The 21,609-nt window shown below is 39.2% G+C and overlaps 1 protein-coding gene across 12 annotated transcripts in view; it reads right to left on the bottom strand.

The window, feature by feature from the left end:
- Positions 1-21,609, bottom strand: part of foxp1b (forkhead box P1b) — a 251,941-nt gene that overhangs the window by 51,179 nt on the left and 179,153 nt on the right. For 8 of the 12 annotated variants that reach the window (XR_009064346.1, XM_057845264.1, XM_057845263.1 and 5 more), the window contains 2 exons: positions 4,609-4,746; positions 1,732-1,821 (listed from right to left, as the gene is read on the bottom strand). Coding sequence is in view for 11 of the 12 variants with exons in the window: in XM_057845264.1 (XP_057701247.1) it covers positions 1,732-1,821; positions 4,609-4,746 (228 nt within the window). In the remaining variant the exon portion in view is untranslated. Of the gene's footprint in view, positions 1-1,731; positions 1,822-4,608; positions 4,747-11,321; positions 11,553-21,609 lie in introns of those variants that run through there. The other 4 variants (XM_057845258.1, XM_057845259.1, XM_057845262.1 and 1 more) reach the window with 2 other exon arrangements.

Below are 21,609 nucleotides of genomic sequence, written 5' to 3'. Positions count from 1 at the left end.
TTTTCTATGATGTGCCTGATTAATTGAAAGGTGGTTGGCTTCTTATTTTCATTAGTGTGAGAGAAGTTTCTTGTTTCTTTAGTGGTTTGCCCTCAGCTAGTTCCTCACTGACAATCTGAGACAAAGAATCGCGCTACGGGGGTGGTAGTTCACAGGGAACAACGCCTTTCATCAAAACTCTTAATAAATAGAAGTTGGCTTTTCTGAAAAAAAGCGAAGGAATGAAACACTGAGTATTGCAAATTAATTTAACTCTCTCCGCGTTGCATGTTTTATCATCTGGGCCCGTCAAATGACAGGGGGCTCCTGTGCAGTCCCAGCATGCAGACACATAAAAAACAGCAGAACCAACAGACCAAATAAGAGGTTAACAAGAAGTGGCACAAGGGAGAGAAAAATATAGTCCCTGACAAATGATAAAGAGTGGCAGTGGCAGGCCTTTATTGTAGAGCTTCAAATATAAAGTTAAAGATCTTTGAAAAATGAAATTTTGATGTCTTTAAAATAAAAAGGGGCACAAAGTAACAACAGGGGGTTATTGTCTGGCAGCCACTAGGGAGTCACAGCATAATTCTTATTCTCTCGTTTGATGGCTTCTAGAAATGCCACAGAAAAAAAAGAGTGGAGAGAGAAAGACAGCACAGAGGGAAAGCCTCACGGGGCTGCATCTATTTCCTGTGATCATACATAATATACTTCAAAAGTTATTTTTTCTCCTATTCTCATGCTCTATTCAACTGATCAATTGCCCCTCCTTGCCTCCTCCACCCCTTTCTTTTTGTCTGACTTGCTCCTCTTGTGTTTACATCAGATGCGACTTAGTGACAGGCCCTATCTGAGGCCGAGGAGCTGTGCTGTCATGTTGATTTATGGGAGCATCACGCCACGACTTGTCCAAACTGAAGCCCGCAGTTCATTAATTAGGGAGCTTCGACTTTGAAGCTGGGAGCTTTGACAGCACGAAGGCACGTGAGCACGAGCATGCGTGGATGTGCCCGCTTTTAACACGGGCTCCGTTTTCTCAGCTTCCTCTTCTCTCCAAACACTCAACTCAATGGGGACGAGTGAAAATTCCCTGATTGTCTTTGAACTTCTTCTGACCGCGCAATAATTTGCTTTGTCCATAGTGATGCACGTATCCGCCAATCATTAGCACGCATTAAGCTGCAGCCTACGAGCATGCCCCGCTGTACTGGGGGGAGCAGAAGAGTGCAAACGAGAAAGATGGGAGAAGAAATAAAAACCTCAACACAGACAACAAAGCTGGGAGCGCTCTGTGCGCTGATATCTCACAATTACATGCCTTCTCATCCGCTGCCATTTCCATGTTAATTACCAAGAAAAGCCTCTCAGATTTATATGCGCCGTGTTCTTGCCTTTCCCCCCCTCTGCCTTTCATTATGTCCTACACACGACTCTCAGGAGCGCATGTCTTTGCTGCCCAGTACACTTGTTTATTATGGATACAAACTTTGAAAAACAGCATACGGGGACAGTAGGGGAAATAAAAACTTTAAAAAGTACTGTATACGATGATTCAGTCTTTGCCATTTAACCAAAACGTCTGACATACTAATCAGAAGCATGGGTGCACTTGACTCCCCCCCTTTTCCGTGCTTTAACCACAGTCTGAAGGCAGATGGGTTTGAGGGAGGAAGCGCACATGTCTTCCATGCTCTGTCTGGTCAATGGTTTTCATACTGGCAGGCAGTTGGAATGATGTCAGTCTACCTCTTTAGTCTGCTTGCTGCCTCCATGCTGTTGGAGAAGCTGGAGGTGGAGCTGTTCTTGCTGCTTCTTGTAGAAATCTTGAAGTTGCTGCTACAGAAAAAACAGGGAGATATGACAAACAGTACGGTATGTCACTCATTGCTAGGTGACAATCTTGATGTTCAAAGTATTTGAATAAAGACCAGAGGTGAGTAAAGTAGCCAATATTTTACCCAAGTAAGAGTAGCATTACGTCAAAATAATACTATTACTCAAGTAAGAATAAAAGTAGTCATCCCAAAAATGTACTCAAGACCAAGTAAAAAAGTATCCACTGAAAAGAATACTCAAGTAATGAGTAACATTGTAAACAATGGTATTTTTTTTTGTCTCAGCACAAACGTATCTATATGAACTGGTGTTGTAATGATACTGTACAATAACCCATTACATAACCACATTAATCCAAAGGGGGGGAGGGGGGGGGGGTCATTAAATAGGGAAAAAAAACAACAACCAGTAATGAAGCATTATTTGTCCAAAGAGCATGAGTGACCTGCCCTCTAGTGGAGAAAATAGTTCCTAGTTTGAGTAGTGAATACTGTGGTTCTTCATAGTTACTGCCGTATTGGCCCAAATATTAGACAGCGTTTTTGTGCATTGAAATAAGACTGAAAAAGTGGGGGTCGTCTTATATTCGCGGTCTAGACATCATACCCATTTACGACGCTAGATGGCGCCAGATATCATTGAAGCGATGTTCTGTCATGACAGATCTCAGCTACTCTCAAGTTAAACCAGTTTGCAGTATTTTATTGCAATGTTCTCCTTATTCAGATTTGTTTCAAGACTACAGTTACAGTTAGAATTCACTTTGATTGTTAATGCAATCTTGTTGTTTTATCACAATAGATTGGTTTATTTAAATTTCAAAAACCAGTAGCCATCCATTTACAAATGTGATTGCACTTTAGTTTACATATTTAAATGTTCAGATATTAAGATTTGAATGAGCCAAAATAACATGCTTTTTCTCTCAAATACATTGTTATAATCATTTGTTTCAGATGTACTGTAATTATTTTCTGTGTAAAAATTAATTTGGTGTTCAAAAAGTATTTTTTCAAACTTGAGTCTTGAAAAAGAGGGGGTCGGGCCAATACGGAATTATGAAATTAAAAGGATCATATCGCTGCAAGGCCGTAGGTTTGGTCACCAACATTGGTAGGGACGAAATTGCATAACCTGCATGTACAGTTTTTGCTGGAGACGGGACATTCAGAATGATCAATGCAAAATAAATCTGTATTGACTTATACTAACTTTTATGTGTATTGGTTCAGCCTACACCGTTCAATTCAAACCTTTGTTTTCAAAAACTACTAAAGAAACATTTTTAAAATTCCAGAAAAATGTCTGGATTTTTTGAGCAAATGTAAATTGCATTATTTGTACATAAATTATATTAACATGCACAATATATACAAGCTTGCTAATCATCTAACTATTCAGGAATTAAAAAAAAATAAACATTTGTCTTAAGACCACTCAACATTGTCTAAATAAAGAAATTAAATATAACTGAAAAAACGTCTTCGTCAGGAATAACAAAAATAAATAAAAATGGAGCTGTCCTATAAGTAAAACAGTACAACAAAAAATGAAAGCTCCTTTGTAAGCTGCTTTAAGACAACATAAATAAAAAGTAAAAGGGGGGAAGGGGGTAAGCCTTGGTTTACTACATTTCTCACAGTTAATTTAACGTTAACAGTAGAAAACACATGCAGGAGGATACTTCTCTCTAAGCAGCTTTCTACTCAAGTTTTGCAGGTCAGGTTTACACAGTTTAATATTATGCTAACTTTAATGCAGGTCGGACTTTCATCAGCAAAATTAGTGGTGTGTTCCCCACTTCCACAACATTGCCATATTTTTACATTTCTTACAGTGGCTGCTGCTGGCTGGGGGAAAAAAAAGTCTAATATCCCTAATATCACTAATATCTAATGTGGGTGTGTGTGCGTGTGTGTGTATGTGTGTATCAGTGGGGTCAAGTCATCACCCAATCGAATGTGTGTTTAGGAGGGAAAAAAATGGACCAGCATATTCAGCAAGTTGAAACAGGTACATGTAAGTCTGAACATAATAAAATAATTCACTTAATAACGCTAGGCGCAATTCTATCCTTACAAAATATGGGAAGACAGTCTGAATGACCTATATAACTGAATTCATTGGATTGGATAATGTAAATAAGGTTGCTTAAAATTTGATGGGGACAATTTGAACATCCAGAAAAGTTGGTAGTGTTTAGTCCTTACCGTCCCTATGCAAACCTAAGCCCTTATATCGCCAGTTTTTTGTGGTCAACCGGTGTCAAATAAAAACTGGGAGAGTGTTTTAAATCCGCGATTTTGATCCATGTTGAGAGCAGCGCTCTATGTCAAATACTTCGTTTGTTACGGTGCTTTAAGGACAAGTGATTGAACAGGCTTGCGTGATTATAGAACGGCAAGCTTGCATCTGATTGGTGTAAAAGAGTCATGTGATTATTGTTGCGACGTCCCAGTGGTGAAATTAGTAGCGCTACGTTTGGCGATAGCATCGCTATAGCAAAAAAAAAAATCTAATATGTACTAGAAAAAAAGAGGAAAAATGTAACGACTCTTGTGTAGACCAAAGTAGTGGAGTAAGAGTAGCGTTTTTTCTTCACAAATCTACTCAATTAAAAAGTATGGCTTAGTAAAACTACTCTTAGAAGTGCATTTTTCTCAAAAAGTTACTCAAGAAATGTAACGGAGTACATGTAACGCGTTACTACCCACCTCTGATAATGACAATTCTGAGAAAATGTACATCTTTGTGAAATGGACACAATATGAAATTGATTTGCCATACCTGTTGTAACATGAGGGCCTGCTGCTGCTGTAGAAGAACCTGGAGCTGCTGAGGGCTCAGGACTTGTTGTTGAAGGATTTGCTGCATCTGCTGAGGAGTTATCACTTGAGGTGTCATCATAGCCACTGACACCGGAACCTGCGCAGAAAAAGGTATCGGGTTATTCACAAGATGGAAAATAAGTGAAATGCTGAGCCACAGCGAGACACCCAGAAACTTTCAGTTTAACATGACTTTTTTCTCCTGAGTGGGTGTCAATGAAACACTCCCCGACAAGAATGCTTGCATATTTTGCCACTCTACCCTTCAAACTAAAGTGAAAACTAAAAAAGGACTAAAGAAGTTGACAGCCAGGGATGGTTCACGCCTGCAGAGATGCCCAGCCAAAGTCCCCCCAAAAATCTGTCCTCCTCCTTTCAGCAGCATCCCTTTTAACACACACATACAACCTGATGCCATTGGACATGATGCGCATCTCCTGTGATGCTTCTCCGTGTTTGCCATTTATAAAATATGGCAAATATGCCATACCTGAGGACGCGAAACTCATTGCACACGCAACATGTCATGTGAGAACATTTCATTAGAGTTGCTGTCAACATTGATCTATTATTGTGACAATATGCAGTGCCTGGAGGAGGAGCCAGGGTGAAGAACATACAGGCCGCTAACAAACTCTTGAAAGGTGTGACTGCGTGGTTCTTTAAAACAAGTGATTTGTTGTGACACTAAAAAGGCCCCACACTTGTCAGGAGGTCTTAATTGCTCCTTTGTCGCATGAAACTCGGCATCTATCTGGGTGCTGCCATTTAAATATGCGATTTCCAATACTATTAAATGTGCCTATTCTTGACAGCTGAATGAGAAAAGTGTACTGGATAGTGTATTTTTACATAAACCTAACCTCATTTTTGCAATAATATGTACATATGTGAATGTTTGTTTGAATGAAGGTAACAGGCAAACATAAGGTTTGAACGTCAAGGTTACACAAATGGTATCAGAATTTAAAGCAATCTGCTAAACACTCTTTTCTATGCATTTACAAAGGCAATTTGATTATAACAATTTCTTTTTGTGACACACACCTATAATCTTTTCAGGTTTATTCCCTATTAAAACAGCAACAATAATAACAAAGAAGCATGAGGATTATTGTACTGTTAAATGCCTAAAAGAGCAATGTCAAATAAGAAGTGGCGTGGTAATGTTTTTTATTTTTTATTTTTATTGTTTTACCCTAACCACATGCAATGTGCTGCCCTTGTAAAAACTAGAGCCAATGAATGCGATTCAACCTTAATGCGAGACTAACACATTCATTTTTCTTATTTTCAGCGGTCGTACAAGGGGGTCGAGGAGGAACATGCAATATTAATCCCCCCGTCCCTATTGTATCTTAATATGCAGTTCATCTTGAGTTTTGCACATGACTTCTCCTGTCATCTGCATAGACACCCCCCTCCTAATTCGCTAATTTCACAGTCATTTTCTTACAAGGTCTTTTTTTCTCTTGGCATCACTAATTTTTATGAACTATTCTGAAGGTCAAGTAGGCGGCCCAATTTTTCTGACACGCAAACGTTAAACATGGCATTTGAATATAATTGATATTCATCTTATTTTCCTGCTAGCGACGAACGCATTTTATATATTCATGAACATGTTTTTTGGGTAACACTTTATAATAACTATCCGTTTTACTAGTTAATAGATCTTTAGTAAACTGTTGATAAATGATTTATTGTTGATTTGTGAAGAATTTGTTAACAGTTTGTTAAGCATTTACAGGGTGTTCTTAACCTGAAACACAGTTTGTGTAGAAACGTTTGAAGTTTTTGTGTTTAACGTTTGGCATGTCTATCTTTTCAGGTTAAGAAATGCCGTTCACTTCAATACAAAAGGCATTTTGATAAGGCATTTTGCAGGCAGCGCTCATGTTGCACATTTATGAAAATCTGCCATAGAACCAATAAATAGTTGTACTTTTCTTTGTATATTTAACCAATAAAACTTATGACCTTCAACATAAAGTGTATATAGTTTTATTAAGATCCATCAACTAGCATTGGCATTTAGAATGGGGTCAACCATAGTGGAACACCCTGTAAATGCTTAACAAACCGTTAATAAATACTTCACAAATAAACAATAAATCATTTATCAACAGTTTACTAATGATCTATTAACTAGTAAAACGTATAGTTATTATAAAGTGTTACCTTTTTTTTTTTTTTTTTTTTAAATCCATGTCAAAATGTCATTTTAATTGTTCTTAATCCCAAGTAACGACATGCTTCAAATGATTAGATATTCAGACAAGCACTTCTCAAGCAGTAACTGCAAATATAATGAATGACAAGCACATTATTTTGTATTTTGAAATGTTGTTAAAAAAACAGATGTTAAGTGCTACAGCTTGTTATTTCCATCATTTGACTCCCAGACACTAGTACTACACATATTTTAGTTTGCTCAGAGCAAAATCCCAACAAGAGCCTATAACAGACTCCCATTTTATTACCTATTACGAGTGACATCATTAGCAGCAAGAGGGATTGTACACTTCTTAACCTATTGATCAATGTTACTACCAGCATTTAATTGTGTGCTGCAGGAGTGAAAATCTGCCTAAAACGGGGTGCTATTGAGAGGGAGGGCAGGAGGGAGCACTTTAACTAGAAAATATTGCCCCGGCCTCTGTATCATTCCCATTTAACGCAAACACAAGACGCCAGTCACCATTTAGAGTACTCCCATATTATGCTCTCTGTTATCTCTGGGATTAATCCAGATGATTTACAAAAATATATTACCATCTAAAGATAGTCTAGAAGAGACATTGGTACTGGGCTAATAGCGAAAGGGATCCAATGAGCCCAGCTCTAATCAACTCAACAATATGAGTGTGTTGAGGAAGAAAAAAAAAAAGAGGACATACTGAGGATGCCAGAAATAGCTGACGTTTATGAATTTCATGAAGGTGGTGCTCTCCAGGTGCCTCACATACATAAACATTAAAACCTTAAACATTCTTGCACAGCTGCAGAGTGACAGATGTAATATAGTGTATAACTACAGGCCTGCTGGACAAATACACAAACTCGTATACATACACATTACATTGGGAGATTATGTTTAACTTCCAAAAATACTTTATGCCACATAGAGAAAATCTTAAAACTATTTAGGAATGGAAGATCGACATCTGTTGTCATTTTACACCATCAAATTTTATATGCTTGTGTTCTCAAGGACTTCACCCCACAACACGAAACAATATAGTAAAAATTATGAAATGTGAAAAGAAAAAAAAGTTTAACTAGAAACATTGACAAGATACGGTAATTCGGTAATACGTAATAATAATAATACGGTAAGTTAATAAATGTGTTTCCGGGACGGACCATTCAGTCAGATGTGAGAGGTCAACTACTGGTGGTGAAAAGAAGGAGATGGAGATGGCAAAAAAAAAAAAAAAAAATTCTACACAGAGGAAAATGAGAGGATACAAAAAATGAGAGACAAAGAGCAGTACGCCAGTGAGACCAGCTCAGACATTTCACTAGCCAAAAGTGTAGCGTTTGGCTCAAAATGACAACTAAAGAGGAAAAGAGGAGGTGACTTCTCAAATTTGAATTTCTGATTCAAGTGGTCATCGATCTAAAAGTTGCCATTAAATGGAATGGGGGAAAAAACTTGTTATTTTTACTTTGCAAAAAAACTTTTCTCTGACATTGAAAACTTGAGAAATGATGTCAAATGTCAGATTTTAGCCCGTTGAACAAGTCACTATTTAATCTAAATTAACATTTTAATTTGCGCCACCCAAAACTGACAGCGTCTTATAAAAGAAAAGATGTTACACAAATATAACAACACTGATGATTCTAAATGATTACAAATGCAGTTTTAGATACGGGCAGAAAATTGTAAACATTTAATATGTTCACGATGTAGAAAAATGAGATCACAGACACATTTTGTTTACTATTAAATGGACAGCTGGGAGAATGATTTGGAGTTTTGCAGCAACTCCATGTAAAAGGATTTTGACTCACTTAATTTTACCGTTTTTTTGTTATCTTTTTCTCTTTTTCTGGAGAGTCTGTTTTTGGGAGCCAGTCCCACCGTTAGCCTTAAACAAACAAACTACTCGGGAGAGCGGGTGAGCTCATCCCAACAACAGCTGAGTAGTGTCTCTGATTCTCGCCACTGCTGATGCACACAGGGCACCCAGAACCCACTCATGTATATACACACACACACATATACATATTATAACAATATTGTTTAGAATGTATCTTGATAATACCACTCCAGTTATCTAAAATAACAAAATTAATACAATGATGCAGACAGACTGACTGACTAAATATTGGAACAATTAATAAAATATTAAGAGTAAGGCATACAAAAACATTTTTTAAAAAAAATGCAAATACTGTACTTCCCTCAGTTCCCCCTATTTAAGTGTAAACATCATGTAAATGTAACGTAAATGAAAAAAGCCTTTGCCACACCTGCACGTTATTTCACAACTTAAAAAATTTTAATAACAGCTAAGGAGGCTTCACATTCAGGGAGTAGTATGTAATTTTCAAATACATCACACTTTACTTAATTTTGGTCTTTTTCCAACGATGTTGTAGTATAATCTTTCGGTGTGAAGTGCACACGCCTCTACACGGTTATGCAACGACATGTCGTTCAGATGCATTATTTGAGTCAGTTGAGATTTAATTAAGATCACAGCCTATAAATCCCTTTCAAATGAAACTGTAGTCAAAAGACAATGGCTGACATCATGCAGATTGTTTATATTATCCAGCAAAGAACACCTAATCCTTGTTTCCATGACGGCAGACAAGAAGACATAAATTGTGTCGCTTCTCAACTCCTTAATGTTTTAAGATTTGTATTCATTAGTATGTTTCGGAAATGAACTAAAACGGTAGAAATCACACAAAAATTTCACTCTGGGAGGTGCAATTTGTCATTGTTGCCGCGGTCCTCATTCTTTAAATTATTGAGGCTGAGTGGTGAAAAAGTTCACACCTGTACCTTATGTGTTCAACAACTATCTTTTTACATCAGGAAGCTGTAAATCCTTCCATCTAAAAATGTGAAGCAATTCTCTAAGCAGTTAGGACATTAAAAGACACAATAAAAGCTTTTCTTGAAGTTATTCCACATATCTGTGAGTGAAGGATCAGGTGGTGGTACACACTTGTTCTCAACTATTCCCATCTCTGCTCTTCTGTTCTGTCTGCTTGCGCCACTACAAAGCAAAAGCCATCTCTGTAAAGGATATCCCAGCAAATTAGGGGAACTCTGGCGGTCGCCCCATGAGTGCCCCAATTGTGGCACACACCGAGAGTCTGTTTGCCGATGTTGTAGTCAAGAAATGACAGGTGCTGGCAGCCCCTCTTCTTGACAGGCCACTGCACAAATAACGCCCCTGCCTGAAAGGGCTAATGCACAACTAATGAACAATAAATCAACTTTGATTACAAACTGTCAACCCAATCAGCTCGCACTCCAGCTCTCCCAAACTGTGAGTCTCGGCACAGCTGCACGACATTACAGTGCACATTGCCCTCTTGATGTTCTCTTATGCTCTACCAGCTGACAATCTGCTCTACTGTTCTTCACTTACACTTTTTCATCTACCCACTTCCTGACCACTGATGTAAAAACTCAAATATGTTGCACAAACTTTAAAAAATAAAAAGTTATTTGGAAGCCTTTAAGTCAATTCCTAAAAATGATTGAGGTAAGATTCTTTCATCTGGGGAAAATTTCAAAACTTAAAAAAAAGACAAGAGATCAAAATTAATCGCGATTATAAAAATGATAACACAGGAAAAGTACAATTTTCAAAAAAAAAAAAAAAAAAAAAAATTAAGGAAGACACAAGTGACAGTTTCTCTAATATGTACTGTAACGATAGAGCCAAAAAAGCTGCTTTCATTTCATTTATGGTAAAATGAGCAACTCGTGAAGTCACTACAAAAAACACAGCAGGAAAAATGTATAAGAAAGGTTCCTACTAATTTTATATATAAAAGTTCCTAAAAACAACAAACAAAAACAAAGTAGCACAATTATAACAAAATTAAAGAAAAACAAAACAAACAAAAAAAAAATGTAATAATTTTAGCAAAGACAGTAAATCTGTCAGCAGTGTTTCTGAGAACCATTCATCATTAAAACATCAAACGGTACTGCTCCAAATCTTGCTTAACTGGTTAGCTGACTGTCAGAAAAGTAAACAAGGCTAAAGAAGCGGAACAAAAAACCCACTACAATTTACTGCATTCCAGTACTCAGGACCGTTTCCTAAATAAAAACACAAAAACACACCTTAAACAAGCAAGCACACTTTACGTCCAAGTAAAACTGCTTCAAACATCCCCATAAAAATCCAAAACAATCACAAAGAAGTTCAGAGATAATAGATTAAACATCAGTACTTTTTGGTTCGCCTGTCAAACAAGCCTATGCAGAGTGTCTTACCAGCAAAGTAGTCAATTCTGGATCACAGCAACTTTAATGCAAATGTGCATGACAAATTTAACCCATTGTAATGACAGAATATCAACAACACCCAGACAATACAATCCCCTTTGTATTTTCCCTGATACATTAAATTGTCAAGTTTCTAAACAAGAGCACTAGCTATATCAAAGAACTCAATCATATTGACAAACCTGACAAACTCCATTTAGCTGGCAGGGTAAATAGAAAGCCTGGCCACGCGGTGTGGAGTGAAGCAGAGCGGAGAATAGAGCAGCCACGAAAAGAGAGAGAGAGCGAGAGACACAGAGAGGGAGAGTGGGGAGTAAGAGAGAGAGTGAGGGAGAGCGAGAGAGGTAGGTAGATAGGGAGAGGCAGTGGCAATGCAGGCAGGATGAGAACAAGCTCTGTTGTGCTGTAGCGTCTCCAACCTTCTTCGGAATACAGACAGATTGCACACGCAAGGTTACTCCCTGGCTGACAAGATACAAAACTATCCAATCAACCACACCCTTCTCCACCAATCACAAGCAACCCTCTAAACATAATCAATTCAAATGGGGCCACACAATGGGGAGCTGCAGGCTGAGCTGCAGGTGAACCGTGGCTTTGTGTGTGTGTATGTGTGTTGGGGGGTTTAAAAAAAAAAAAAAAAGAAACAGTTGACCCTTTGACCTCTGCTGGGACTATGGCCATGCTATTTAAACAATGGACGCCCAAAGACAAGAGGCCCTTTAATTAAACAACAGATAAGTAAACACAGCTATCCAGCGGAAAGAAAGAAAACTGGCCAAGCTATCAGCCCTTTATTGTTCTGCTAAATGGAAATATTTATAGTGGCAGAACAAAAGACACAACTCAACAACAAATGAATAAACAACTCTGACACTCTTGTTTACACTCTTACCCTGTTTCCCATGCAGGCTTTTTACAAACATCAAAGTTGTATTTATGATAACTATTTGTTTTGTATCCTGCCTTTAAAGCTTATAAATATTATATCAGAAAATTAAGGGACATGTTTGAGTGTCTTTGGCCATAAAATAAGATAAATATTCATCCATTATAATACTAATAACGACATATATCATTTCACCAAAGCAAATAGAACACATCGCCCACATATCCTACTTTGTGTCCCTGGAAAAATGGAAAAGAGGGAGAGCTGCTACCAGGCAATCTATTCAATGACATCCCAATGAGAGCAATTATTGTCGTGATAACGTCACACACTTAAAAACACCCATGAGCACTCAGAGGAGCCAAGACATGAGAAGAAAATAGAACTCTGCCACCTACTGGAAATTAGCCTGAATTGCCCAAGAAGTTAGCAGTCAGGTAAGCATGTCTGAATTTAGTTTTAACAGAGCAATCTAACTTGAAACACACTAGATATAATTACCCATTTTAAAAGAGTACATCTAAACCTAATAAAAAGTTGAAAGTTGCCATTAAAACCAATTTTAGGAGTAATAAAAATAAATCAATTCAACAAAGAATACGAGGAAAGATTAACACCTCACTTTGTCAATTATTGTGACAATAAACAGCATGCAGCAACCGTGAGTACTTTGAACGCATCACATATCAACAAGCTATAAACCCTTGGCCAAGGATGAAGGAATGTTCATGGGATGCATTCCAGTCCGCAAACACATTGGTAAAATAAACAGAGCTAAACACAGCATCAGCATGACAAGCCACTGCTCTCATCAGCTAATAACTAACAATGAGCTCAGTTGAGCTGGCCTGGCCTGTATAAATTATTGACTGGGACACCTCAAGTGTTAAAAGTGACAATTCCAATATATGTCATACTGAATTATTAAACGGCGGAAAAGGTGCTTTTATTTCGTATCCGAGACACCCAAGACAGCTCACACAAAACGACAAACCTGTGCTCACGGACACATCCGTACTCTCAAAGCACACAAACACATACAGAGTGGTTGAAGCCAGAGCCATTCTCTTTTTCCTCAGCATTCTCCCTTGGGTGGCATGTCGACGTATTCTCAATAAAACACCTTCTTAGCAGTAATAGGCCACTGTTCTCATTTCAACACTCCCAACGGCCTTGTGATAAATTTAGCAGACACACAGTTCAAGCATCTCTACTCACACACAGTCTTTCTAATCCATTGCCTCTGTGCCAGCACCGTGTAAAAATAATTACACTTTTGTGTCGATGCGATACACAGTATATAGATTTTATTTCCCTGTGCACAGAGAAACATCAGTAACCTTGAGCCTTGGACTGCATCCCTGGTGATAGTTTTCAGGGAGTAGTAAGTGTTTGTGCCCATGACAGAGTGAATTACGTTATAAAACACTCCCATTTCCTGCTTGACTTAAAGTGAAAGTACTGTTATGTCTGGTTAGGCTCAGCCTTGCGCTGCTCTGGCTCGAGAAAATGATACAGCTCCGATTACAAAGACTTCTCAAAACTCAAACATAGCCAGGACACAAGATGCATCAGAAAGCCAACCAATGTCTTTCTGTTAGCAGTAGTACATAGGGTGATTAGGAACACAATACAATACACTGAATAAAATGAGGAAGTAGACCCAGGACAGAGTGGGAACCATGTGTATAAAATAAACAAACATTTGTTTACTCATCTAGATAGTTAGTGGGAACTACTCTTGCCAGTGTTTTGTAAACAAGAGTTGTTCTTTCCAATATTACCCCAAACTCCTTAAGCATGGAGTGTAATAATACAGTTTTGAACCAGAGTGGGAGCAGGAGGGGGCTGGGAATTCAAAAAACTTCCCGCTCCTCAGTCTCTCTTTTTAAGAGCTTCTATTCTTCACTGCCAGTATTATCAGGTGTCTGATGTACGGTGACTCAGAGTTGTTTGGCTAACCTCTGGATTGCCTTAGCTTCGAGCTTGGTGGCCCCCCCAAAAATCTAAACTACAGTAATGGTTCCGGTCCAGGCAGTGGCTTGGTTACACCTCAAAATGCAACTAGTGTGGGGCAAATAAGTATTTAGTCAACCACTAATTGTGCAAGTTCTCCCATTTGAAAATATTAGAGAGGCCTGTAAGTGTCAACATGGGTAAACCTCAACCATGAGAGACAGAATGTGGAGAAAAAGAAAAAAAAAAAACTGAAAATCACATTGTTTGATTTTTAAATAATTTATTTGCAAATCATGGTGGAAATCAGTATTTGTTCAATACCAAAAGTTCATCTCAATACTTTGTTATGTACCCTTTGTTGGCAATAACGGAGGCCAAACGTTTTCTGTAACTCTTCACAAGCTTTTCACACACTGTTGCTGGTATTTCGGCCCATTCCTCGATGCAGATCTCCTCTAGAGCAATGATGTTTTGGGGCTGTCGTTGGGCAACACGGACTTTCAACTTCCTCCACAGATTTTCTATGGGGTTGAGATCTGGAGACTGGCTAGGCCACTCCAGGACCTTGAAATGCTTCTTACGAAGCCACTCCTTTGTTGCCCTGGCTGTGTGTTTGGGATCACTGTCATGCTGAAAGACCCAGCCACGTCTCATCTTCAATGCCCTTGCTGATGGAAGGAGATTTTCACTCAAAATCTCTCGATATATGGCCCCATTCATTTTTTTTCCTTTACACAGATCAGTCGTCCTGGTCCCTTTGCAGAAAAACAGCCCCAAAGCATGATGTTTCCACCCCCATGCTTCACAGTGGGTATGGTTTTCTTTGGATGCAATTCAGTATTCTTTCTCCTCCAAACACGATCACCTGTGTTTCTACCAAAAAGTTCTATTTTGGTTTCATCTGACCATAACACATTCTCCCAGCCCTCTTCTGGATCATACAAATGCTCTCTAGCAAACCGCAGACGGGCCTGGACGTGTACTTTCTTCAGCAGGGGGACACGTCTGGCAGGGCAGGATTTGAGTCCCTGGCGGCGCATTGTGTTACTGATAGTAGCCTTTGTTTGTAGGTCATTCACTAGGTCCCCCCGTGTGGTTCTGGGATTTTTGCTCACCGTTCTTGTTATCATTTTGACGCCACAGGGTGAGATCTTGCATGGAGCCCCAGATCGAGGGAGATTATCAGTGGTCTTGTACGTCTTCTGTTTTCTAATATTTGCTTCCACAGTTGATTTTTTTACACCAAGCGTTTTACCTATTGCAGATTCAGTCTTCCCAGCCTGGTGCAGGTCTACAATTTTGTCTCTGGTGTTCTTCGACAGCTTTTTGGTCTTGGCCATAGTGGAGTTTGGAGTGTGACTGACTGAGATTGTGGACAGGTGTCTTTTATACCAATAATGAGTTAAAACAGGTACCATTAATATAGGTAGCGAGTGGAGCCTCGTTAGACCTCGTTAGAAGAAGTTAGACCTCTTTGACAGCCAGAAATCTTGCTTGTTTGTAGGTAACCAAATACTTATTTTCCACTCTAATTTGGAAAGAACTTCTTTAAAAATCAAATAATGTGATTTTCTGTTTTTTTTTTTCTGTTTTTTTTTTCTTTCTCCGCATTCTGTCCCACATGGTTGAGGTTTAGCCATTTTGATGATTACAGGCCTCTCTAATCTTTTCAAGTAGGAGAACTTGCACGGTTGGTGGTTGACTAAATACTTATTTGCCCCAATGTATGTGACCCGCTGAAAACTAATTCAACATTCAATAATTCAACTGGCCACAGTCTCGTATTGAGGAAGAAGGCAGATGTGATTTTAACGAGTGACATCATCTTCACAATACAGCCCTACTGTTGTATGAGAAGGACTGCGGATTCATCGGATTAATTTATTTTTTGCATCACGCCAGCCCAATGTGCTGCAGGCTTTTGTTGTTACGCCAGGAAGAGAGGTGTGAGCCTTTTCAGGTTTCAAAAAGATCCTGTTCACCACGGAGAATGGGCCAAACAAGTATGATAATGGAGCGACTATTGGACGGACGAGGAAGTGAGTAAGCTACGTTTTTTATACGATGTCAAATACTGGGATCATGGCACATGTTTTAATAGCATTTAATGCATTTTGTGGGTGACAAAACTCCCTATCCCCCGAGAAGGCGGGAGTGGCCGCCTCCCTCGGCCGACGACCGGCAGCTTGTCGCACACCATGACGCCGGCCAATGAAGGCGGGGGTACCGGTGCTCTGGCAGCCACATACTCTTGTCTCCGGTTGTGTCGAGACTTCAACCCCCCTCGGCCCACTTTGCGTGCCCATCGAGGGATTGCTATCCTTGGCTTGGGCCCGGGGAGCCCCCCGCTCTGGTCTGCAGGTCTCGATTGTGTTGAGACTTCCACCCCTCTTGGCCCACTTCGCATGCCCGCTGAGAGAGCGCTATCCTCGGCTTGGGCTCGGGCAGCCATGCGCTCCGACGTCGGCCGGTTTGTCTACTGAGACTACGCCATTTTCGGCGTTAATTCCCCTGCTGCGTCTCCGGCGACGAGCACTCCTGCCAAGACCGCAGTGGGCGAACGACGAGCCGAAACCTGCTCACCGCCGGGGGCTGGCCGATCGATGAAGGCAATAAGCCCGGCTGCGGCGTGTAACATGAGTCGGGGTAGTTTTGTGTGATTTTTCGTGTTGAAAAGGCAAGTAAGAGTCCCTGCATAGAAATTACAAAAGCTGGACTAACTCCGGTGAAATAAAATACCGTTCGGGATGTTTAAGAAGTCGTCAGTTTTGACAATTATGCAGTAATTTAGCCCTGTCGTACTGAATAAATACATTTTAACATGTCATATTCCGTTTAGCACAAGATTGCTATTTGTCATGACAGTACAATTTATTTTGCAATCAGGGAAAAATACTTAGGAAGAATATCCTGGAAAATTATTGGACTAGAGAGATAAAAACGATGACGTTTGCTCTAGGCATCAGCCTCGTGTTTGTTGTCTCTGCCACCTTTTTCTCGTTCTGAATCTTCCTCCTCCTCCAAATACGACTCAAACATATATGGCTGTATGCCACAGGCTTCCTCTGGATCGACAATATCGCTTGAAAGATCCACACTTGAACCAGAATCACTGAAAAACGCTTCTTCCTCCTTTGGGCTCAATACTAAATCCGTTTCGCTGACTTCATCACCCAGATGGAGGCACCAGAGCGCTATAATGACAGGAGGAGCTAAACGGCAGACTTAAAGAGGACTCATTTCTCACCATCTGCGTTTTGCCAAATTGTTGTACATAGTCGAATCATCTAAAAATAGGATTTTAATTCAAATAATAATGCTATCTAAGATTTGGTTTTTTTTTTATTGTGTCATCTGCACTTTAAGCCCTATTTTGTCTTGATTCATGACTTTTGTTTTGTACTAATCTACTATAACTGATGTGTTTTGGACCCTTTCTAATCCTCATGCGTTTTCGGTTTCTATGTTGTTATTTGTTATCAATCATAAAAAAAACTAAACTATTGCTTATACTGTTATGGTAACAGTCGTTATTTTACATTTTTTGTGGTACGGACTACCTGAAAAGTCATGATCATGTATTCATTAAATGTATTAAATTTCACTTTTTGTGCTAACACATCGATGCAGTCGCAATGCAAACGTCGCATAAGTCATTGTTTTCAGATTTTTCAGGAAACACAAAAATGAACCATTTTTGATACTTACCAAGTTTTATAGTGTTAATGTAAAATAGTTTACTACTCCATGCCTGCTACACCAATGCCCTGATGAGTAAACAGAGCCATGACATTTTAAGAGAGTCTGCCGCAAAAAAAAACACTTTTTTCTACTTTTCATTAAAGAGGGTTCGGGTTTAAAACTCTGGGCAATCACACGTCTGTGCGCATCCCCTTTGCAGCAGTAGTGTTTCACCTGGCCTCCACGTAGTCTCCGCTTGGCAAAAACATGGCACACGCGAGCCGGTAACTGTCCACAATTTGTCAAGGATTCTGCAGACAATAAGAAGAGACCAGCTCCTAGCATGTCCTAACTCCAGTACAACTTGTGCAAGCATGTGTGCCATGCAGGATCTTGAAGTCTGATTTATGCTTCGGCATTGCGGTGACGGCGAAGCGACGTTGTCATTGAGCATTCGAAGCTCTACGTCAAGGGAACCGCGTTGCTCTATAATTCACCGCCAAGCCACTAGATAGGTCCCGGCTTTGTACAGTTTCTGGGGGACTCTTGACAAATTCCTTTAGTTCTCTTCCTGTCATAGACAGCAATGGCAGCAGAGACGGAACACATGTATTTGGAGCTGCAGCTAATCAACAATGAACAACAAATGTTAATGCAAATGTTGAAGCAAAGGCGACACAAAGATGTTTGGTCTATTTTTGCCTGCACCTTTCATAATTTTTTGTAAAAAATGACTTAGAGGTTGAATGTCTCTTAAAATGATTGCCTAAGTCATTTTTTAATAATACAATAACAAGGTATGCCATCACTGGTATACAAGTGCAGTAACACATATCAGGTATCCTGGTCAATCATCTTGTATATCAGAGGTGTCGGAACCAAGATTGGGTTTTGGTGGGTGATATTTTCAACATAGTACATTTGTACCGTATTTTTTTCCCTTCTTTGAACGCTGCAGCAAATTTATAGATTTTTAAAGGCTAATGAGCTGCATGCCTTTTGGTGTAAATAACCCATAACACAATTTGGACACCTGCGGTTTACAGTCCTGTGCTGCTTCTATGTGAACAAATGCCTACAGTATCAAAGCATATTGTGGTGGTATTGTATCATACAAGTAAAAAAGAAGTTTTTAGGCTTGTAGAAGAAGAATGCTTAATAGGACAATTGGCAGGAAGATCATGCTATCTCTGCATGCCAGTTAAGTCTTGGCAATCAAGCAGAACTGATGCAGTATCTTCAATGTTTCTTCAAGCGGTGCCTAGTGACTTACCAGCTGGGTAAGATCCCAGTTGATTAAAGGGCTAGACAACACCTTGATCATGTGCATCCCAGTGGGAAAAAATCTTGTTTAATGAAGTGAAAAGACACAGAATTTCATTTTTACGATGCGTAATAGAGGAGAAAATGTAAATAAAAGCCAATATTTCCCAGGAGTAGGCAAAATCGATGTTGCCAGACATGTTTAAAAGTCAGTACTATTTTAGCCAATCAAATGCAAGTACCCCAGATTGTCCCACCTAATCGGCACGCATTGGCTACCCACTGTAGTATATGTGGCTTTTGGAGAAATAACCTTAAATGCATCCAGAAGTGAAGCAGGCATAGTCTGAGTGAGATATTACCAATATTTTCCACGTTACTGGACGAGATCTCAAAAGATTTTGCGTGTTTCAGTGTGAGACAATGAATGACACTGACAGAGTAAAGTATAAGATATAAAAAAGTGGAAATGTATTTGCTATTTTTTTCTTGTATTAAAATTATTAAAAAAAAAAAAAAAAAAATTAAAGTATTCATTGATGTACATTGTAAGTTTTAAGGTATTCTTTTGTGAAGAGTAAGGTTGGGCATCGAGCATCGATGGGATCCGGGACTAACACTCCAGTTCTCACAGAGCCGTTCGAATTTACTGCGATTCCAAGTTTCGATGCTCTGACCGCCAACCGCAAAAAATAGCTGCCGATCACCACGAAGAAGAAGCCACATGAAGTGTGTGTTTGTGCACTGTAACTTGATTTCAATTGTAGTCACTGTGCGGAGGCGCTCAAAAGTTTGGCTCAACTTCACAAACAACAATGACCAGTCAGCTCAGTGCAACATTTGCAACACAGCTATATCATGCAAAGGTGGCTGCATGACCAGTGATTAAACACCTCCGGCTTCATGGAATACAAGTGTCAAGTAGTGTATAGCTGAGTGCCGCGTATTTGACGCACTGTGCCAGCCCTCTAACCAGTCAGAACCAGTAAGTAAGTAAAACACTAAATTACGTCTGTCTTGACCTGACCCCGGATTAAGCGGTAGATGATGGATGGGTGGAATAGCACGAGAATAAATCGTATTATTACATTGGGCTAATGTAGCTATATAAGCAGCTATGTACTTTACGTAGCGCGTTGACGCCTCAGTTAAAATCAACAGTATTTAAAGATCATCAAATTATAATCAATAGAAGCATTTATATTAATGCTTCGTTGTAGCTTCCAGTTAAGGTACATGAATGTTAAGTGCGTAGCGGCTCACTGCTATCTTACCCCTACGTAATATTTGCGACTTTCTCATAGCAATAGTACGACTAATCTCGTAGTCCTTTTTTAAAATTCATTAATTTTGCCCTAATACTCCATGGTATCAACGTGCATCATTAAGGGGTTTTTTTTTCACGTGCTTCACTATTGATATATGACATTTATTTATCTACTCTGCTGTGAGCACCAGCCACCAGCTGTTATGCATTCAAGCTTCACCTACACCCAGTGAATGTGTGTTCTCCACTGCAGGAGACACTATCTGTCCAGAAAACTCACATTTACTGCCTGAGAAGGCAGATTTGATCATTTTCCTCAACAAAAACTGTTTCTGTTTTTATACTGTACCCACTGCCAATCTGGACTGGGTTTTACAAGTTGTTTTTTGTTTGTTTGATATTCTGCACCAGGTTAGCCCATTAGAGGGAACTCAATAACATGTAATATTACCTGCAGCATAACACATAGACAAAAGAATATGTGTAAATATTTTCTCCGGGAGCTTTTGAAAAATAAACATCTTTGTGAAAGTGCTCCTGTGGAAAGAAATTCATAATATTCAAGTTCAAAGACTGATATTTATATGCAAGTTAAAAATAGCCCGTGAGAAATTACGAGCACAGCTAATTTAAAGGTCATATAATTTAAAAAATAATCGAGAGGTTTAGGAATTCATATAAACTATGCAATTTTTTTTTTACCCTGCCTATTAAAAGAATCGGAATAGAAAATAATTTGGAACCGGAATCAAAATGTGGAATCAGAACCGTTCAAATTCAAATGATGTCCAACCCTAGTGAAGAGGGTCAATTCAATCAAAGCAAGCCTAAAATACCAAAACAATGCGAGAGCAACTCAATGAAAAGAGTCTGTTGATATAACAATAAAATAGTTAATTCAAATTCAAATGATGTCCAACCCTAGTGAAGAGGGTCAATTCAATCAAAGCAAGCCTAAAATACCAAAACAATGCGAGAGCAACTCAATGAAAAGAGTCTGTTGATATAACAATAAAATAGTTAATTAGTCTTAAAGCGTTTAAGTAATGCATGTTCTTTTTTTACTGTGGAACATTTCATTCATAAATGTAATTCATTTCAAACACAATACAGTGAGTGAGTGAATCATTTCAAACAGAATACAGTGAGTGAGTGAGTGAGTGAGTGAGTGAGTGAGTGAGTGAGTGAGTGAGTGAGTGAGTGAGTGAGTGAGTGAGTGAGTGAGTGAGTGAGTGAGTGAGTGAGTGAGTGAGTGAGTGAGTGAGTGAGTGAGTGAGTGAGTAGGTTGCAAATGTGAGAGAGCAAACTGCTTGTAGGGAAACATTAAAGCACAAATGAAGGCCTAGAATACGATAGAATGGCTCCCAGCGCTGTGACTGGAGCCGATTCGACACTCATCATCTTGGCTAAG

The sequence above is a fragment of the Corythoichthys intestinalis genome, chromosome 9 (assembly GCF_030265065.1).
Source record: "Corythoichthys intestinalis isolate RoL2023-P3 chromosome 9, ASM3026506v1, whole genome shotgun sequence".
NCBI lineage: Eukaryota > Metazoa > Chordata > Actinopteri > Syngnathiformes > Syngnathidae > Corythoichthys > Corythoichthys intestinalis.
The sequence above is the reverse complement of the archived record's forward strand: the minus strand, read 5'-3'. Positions and strand labels throughout refer to the sequence as shown.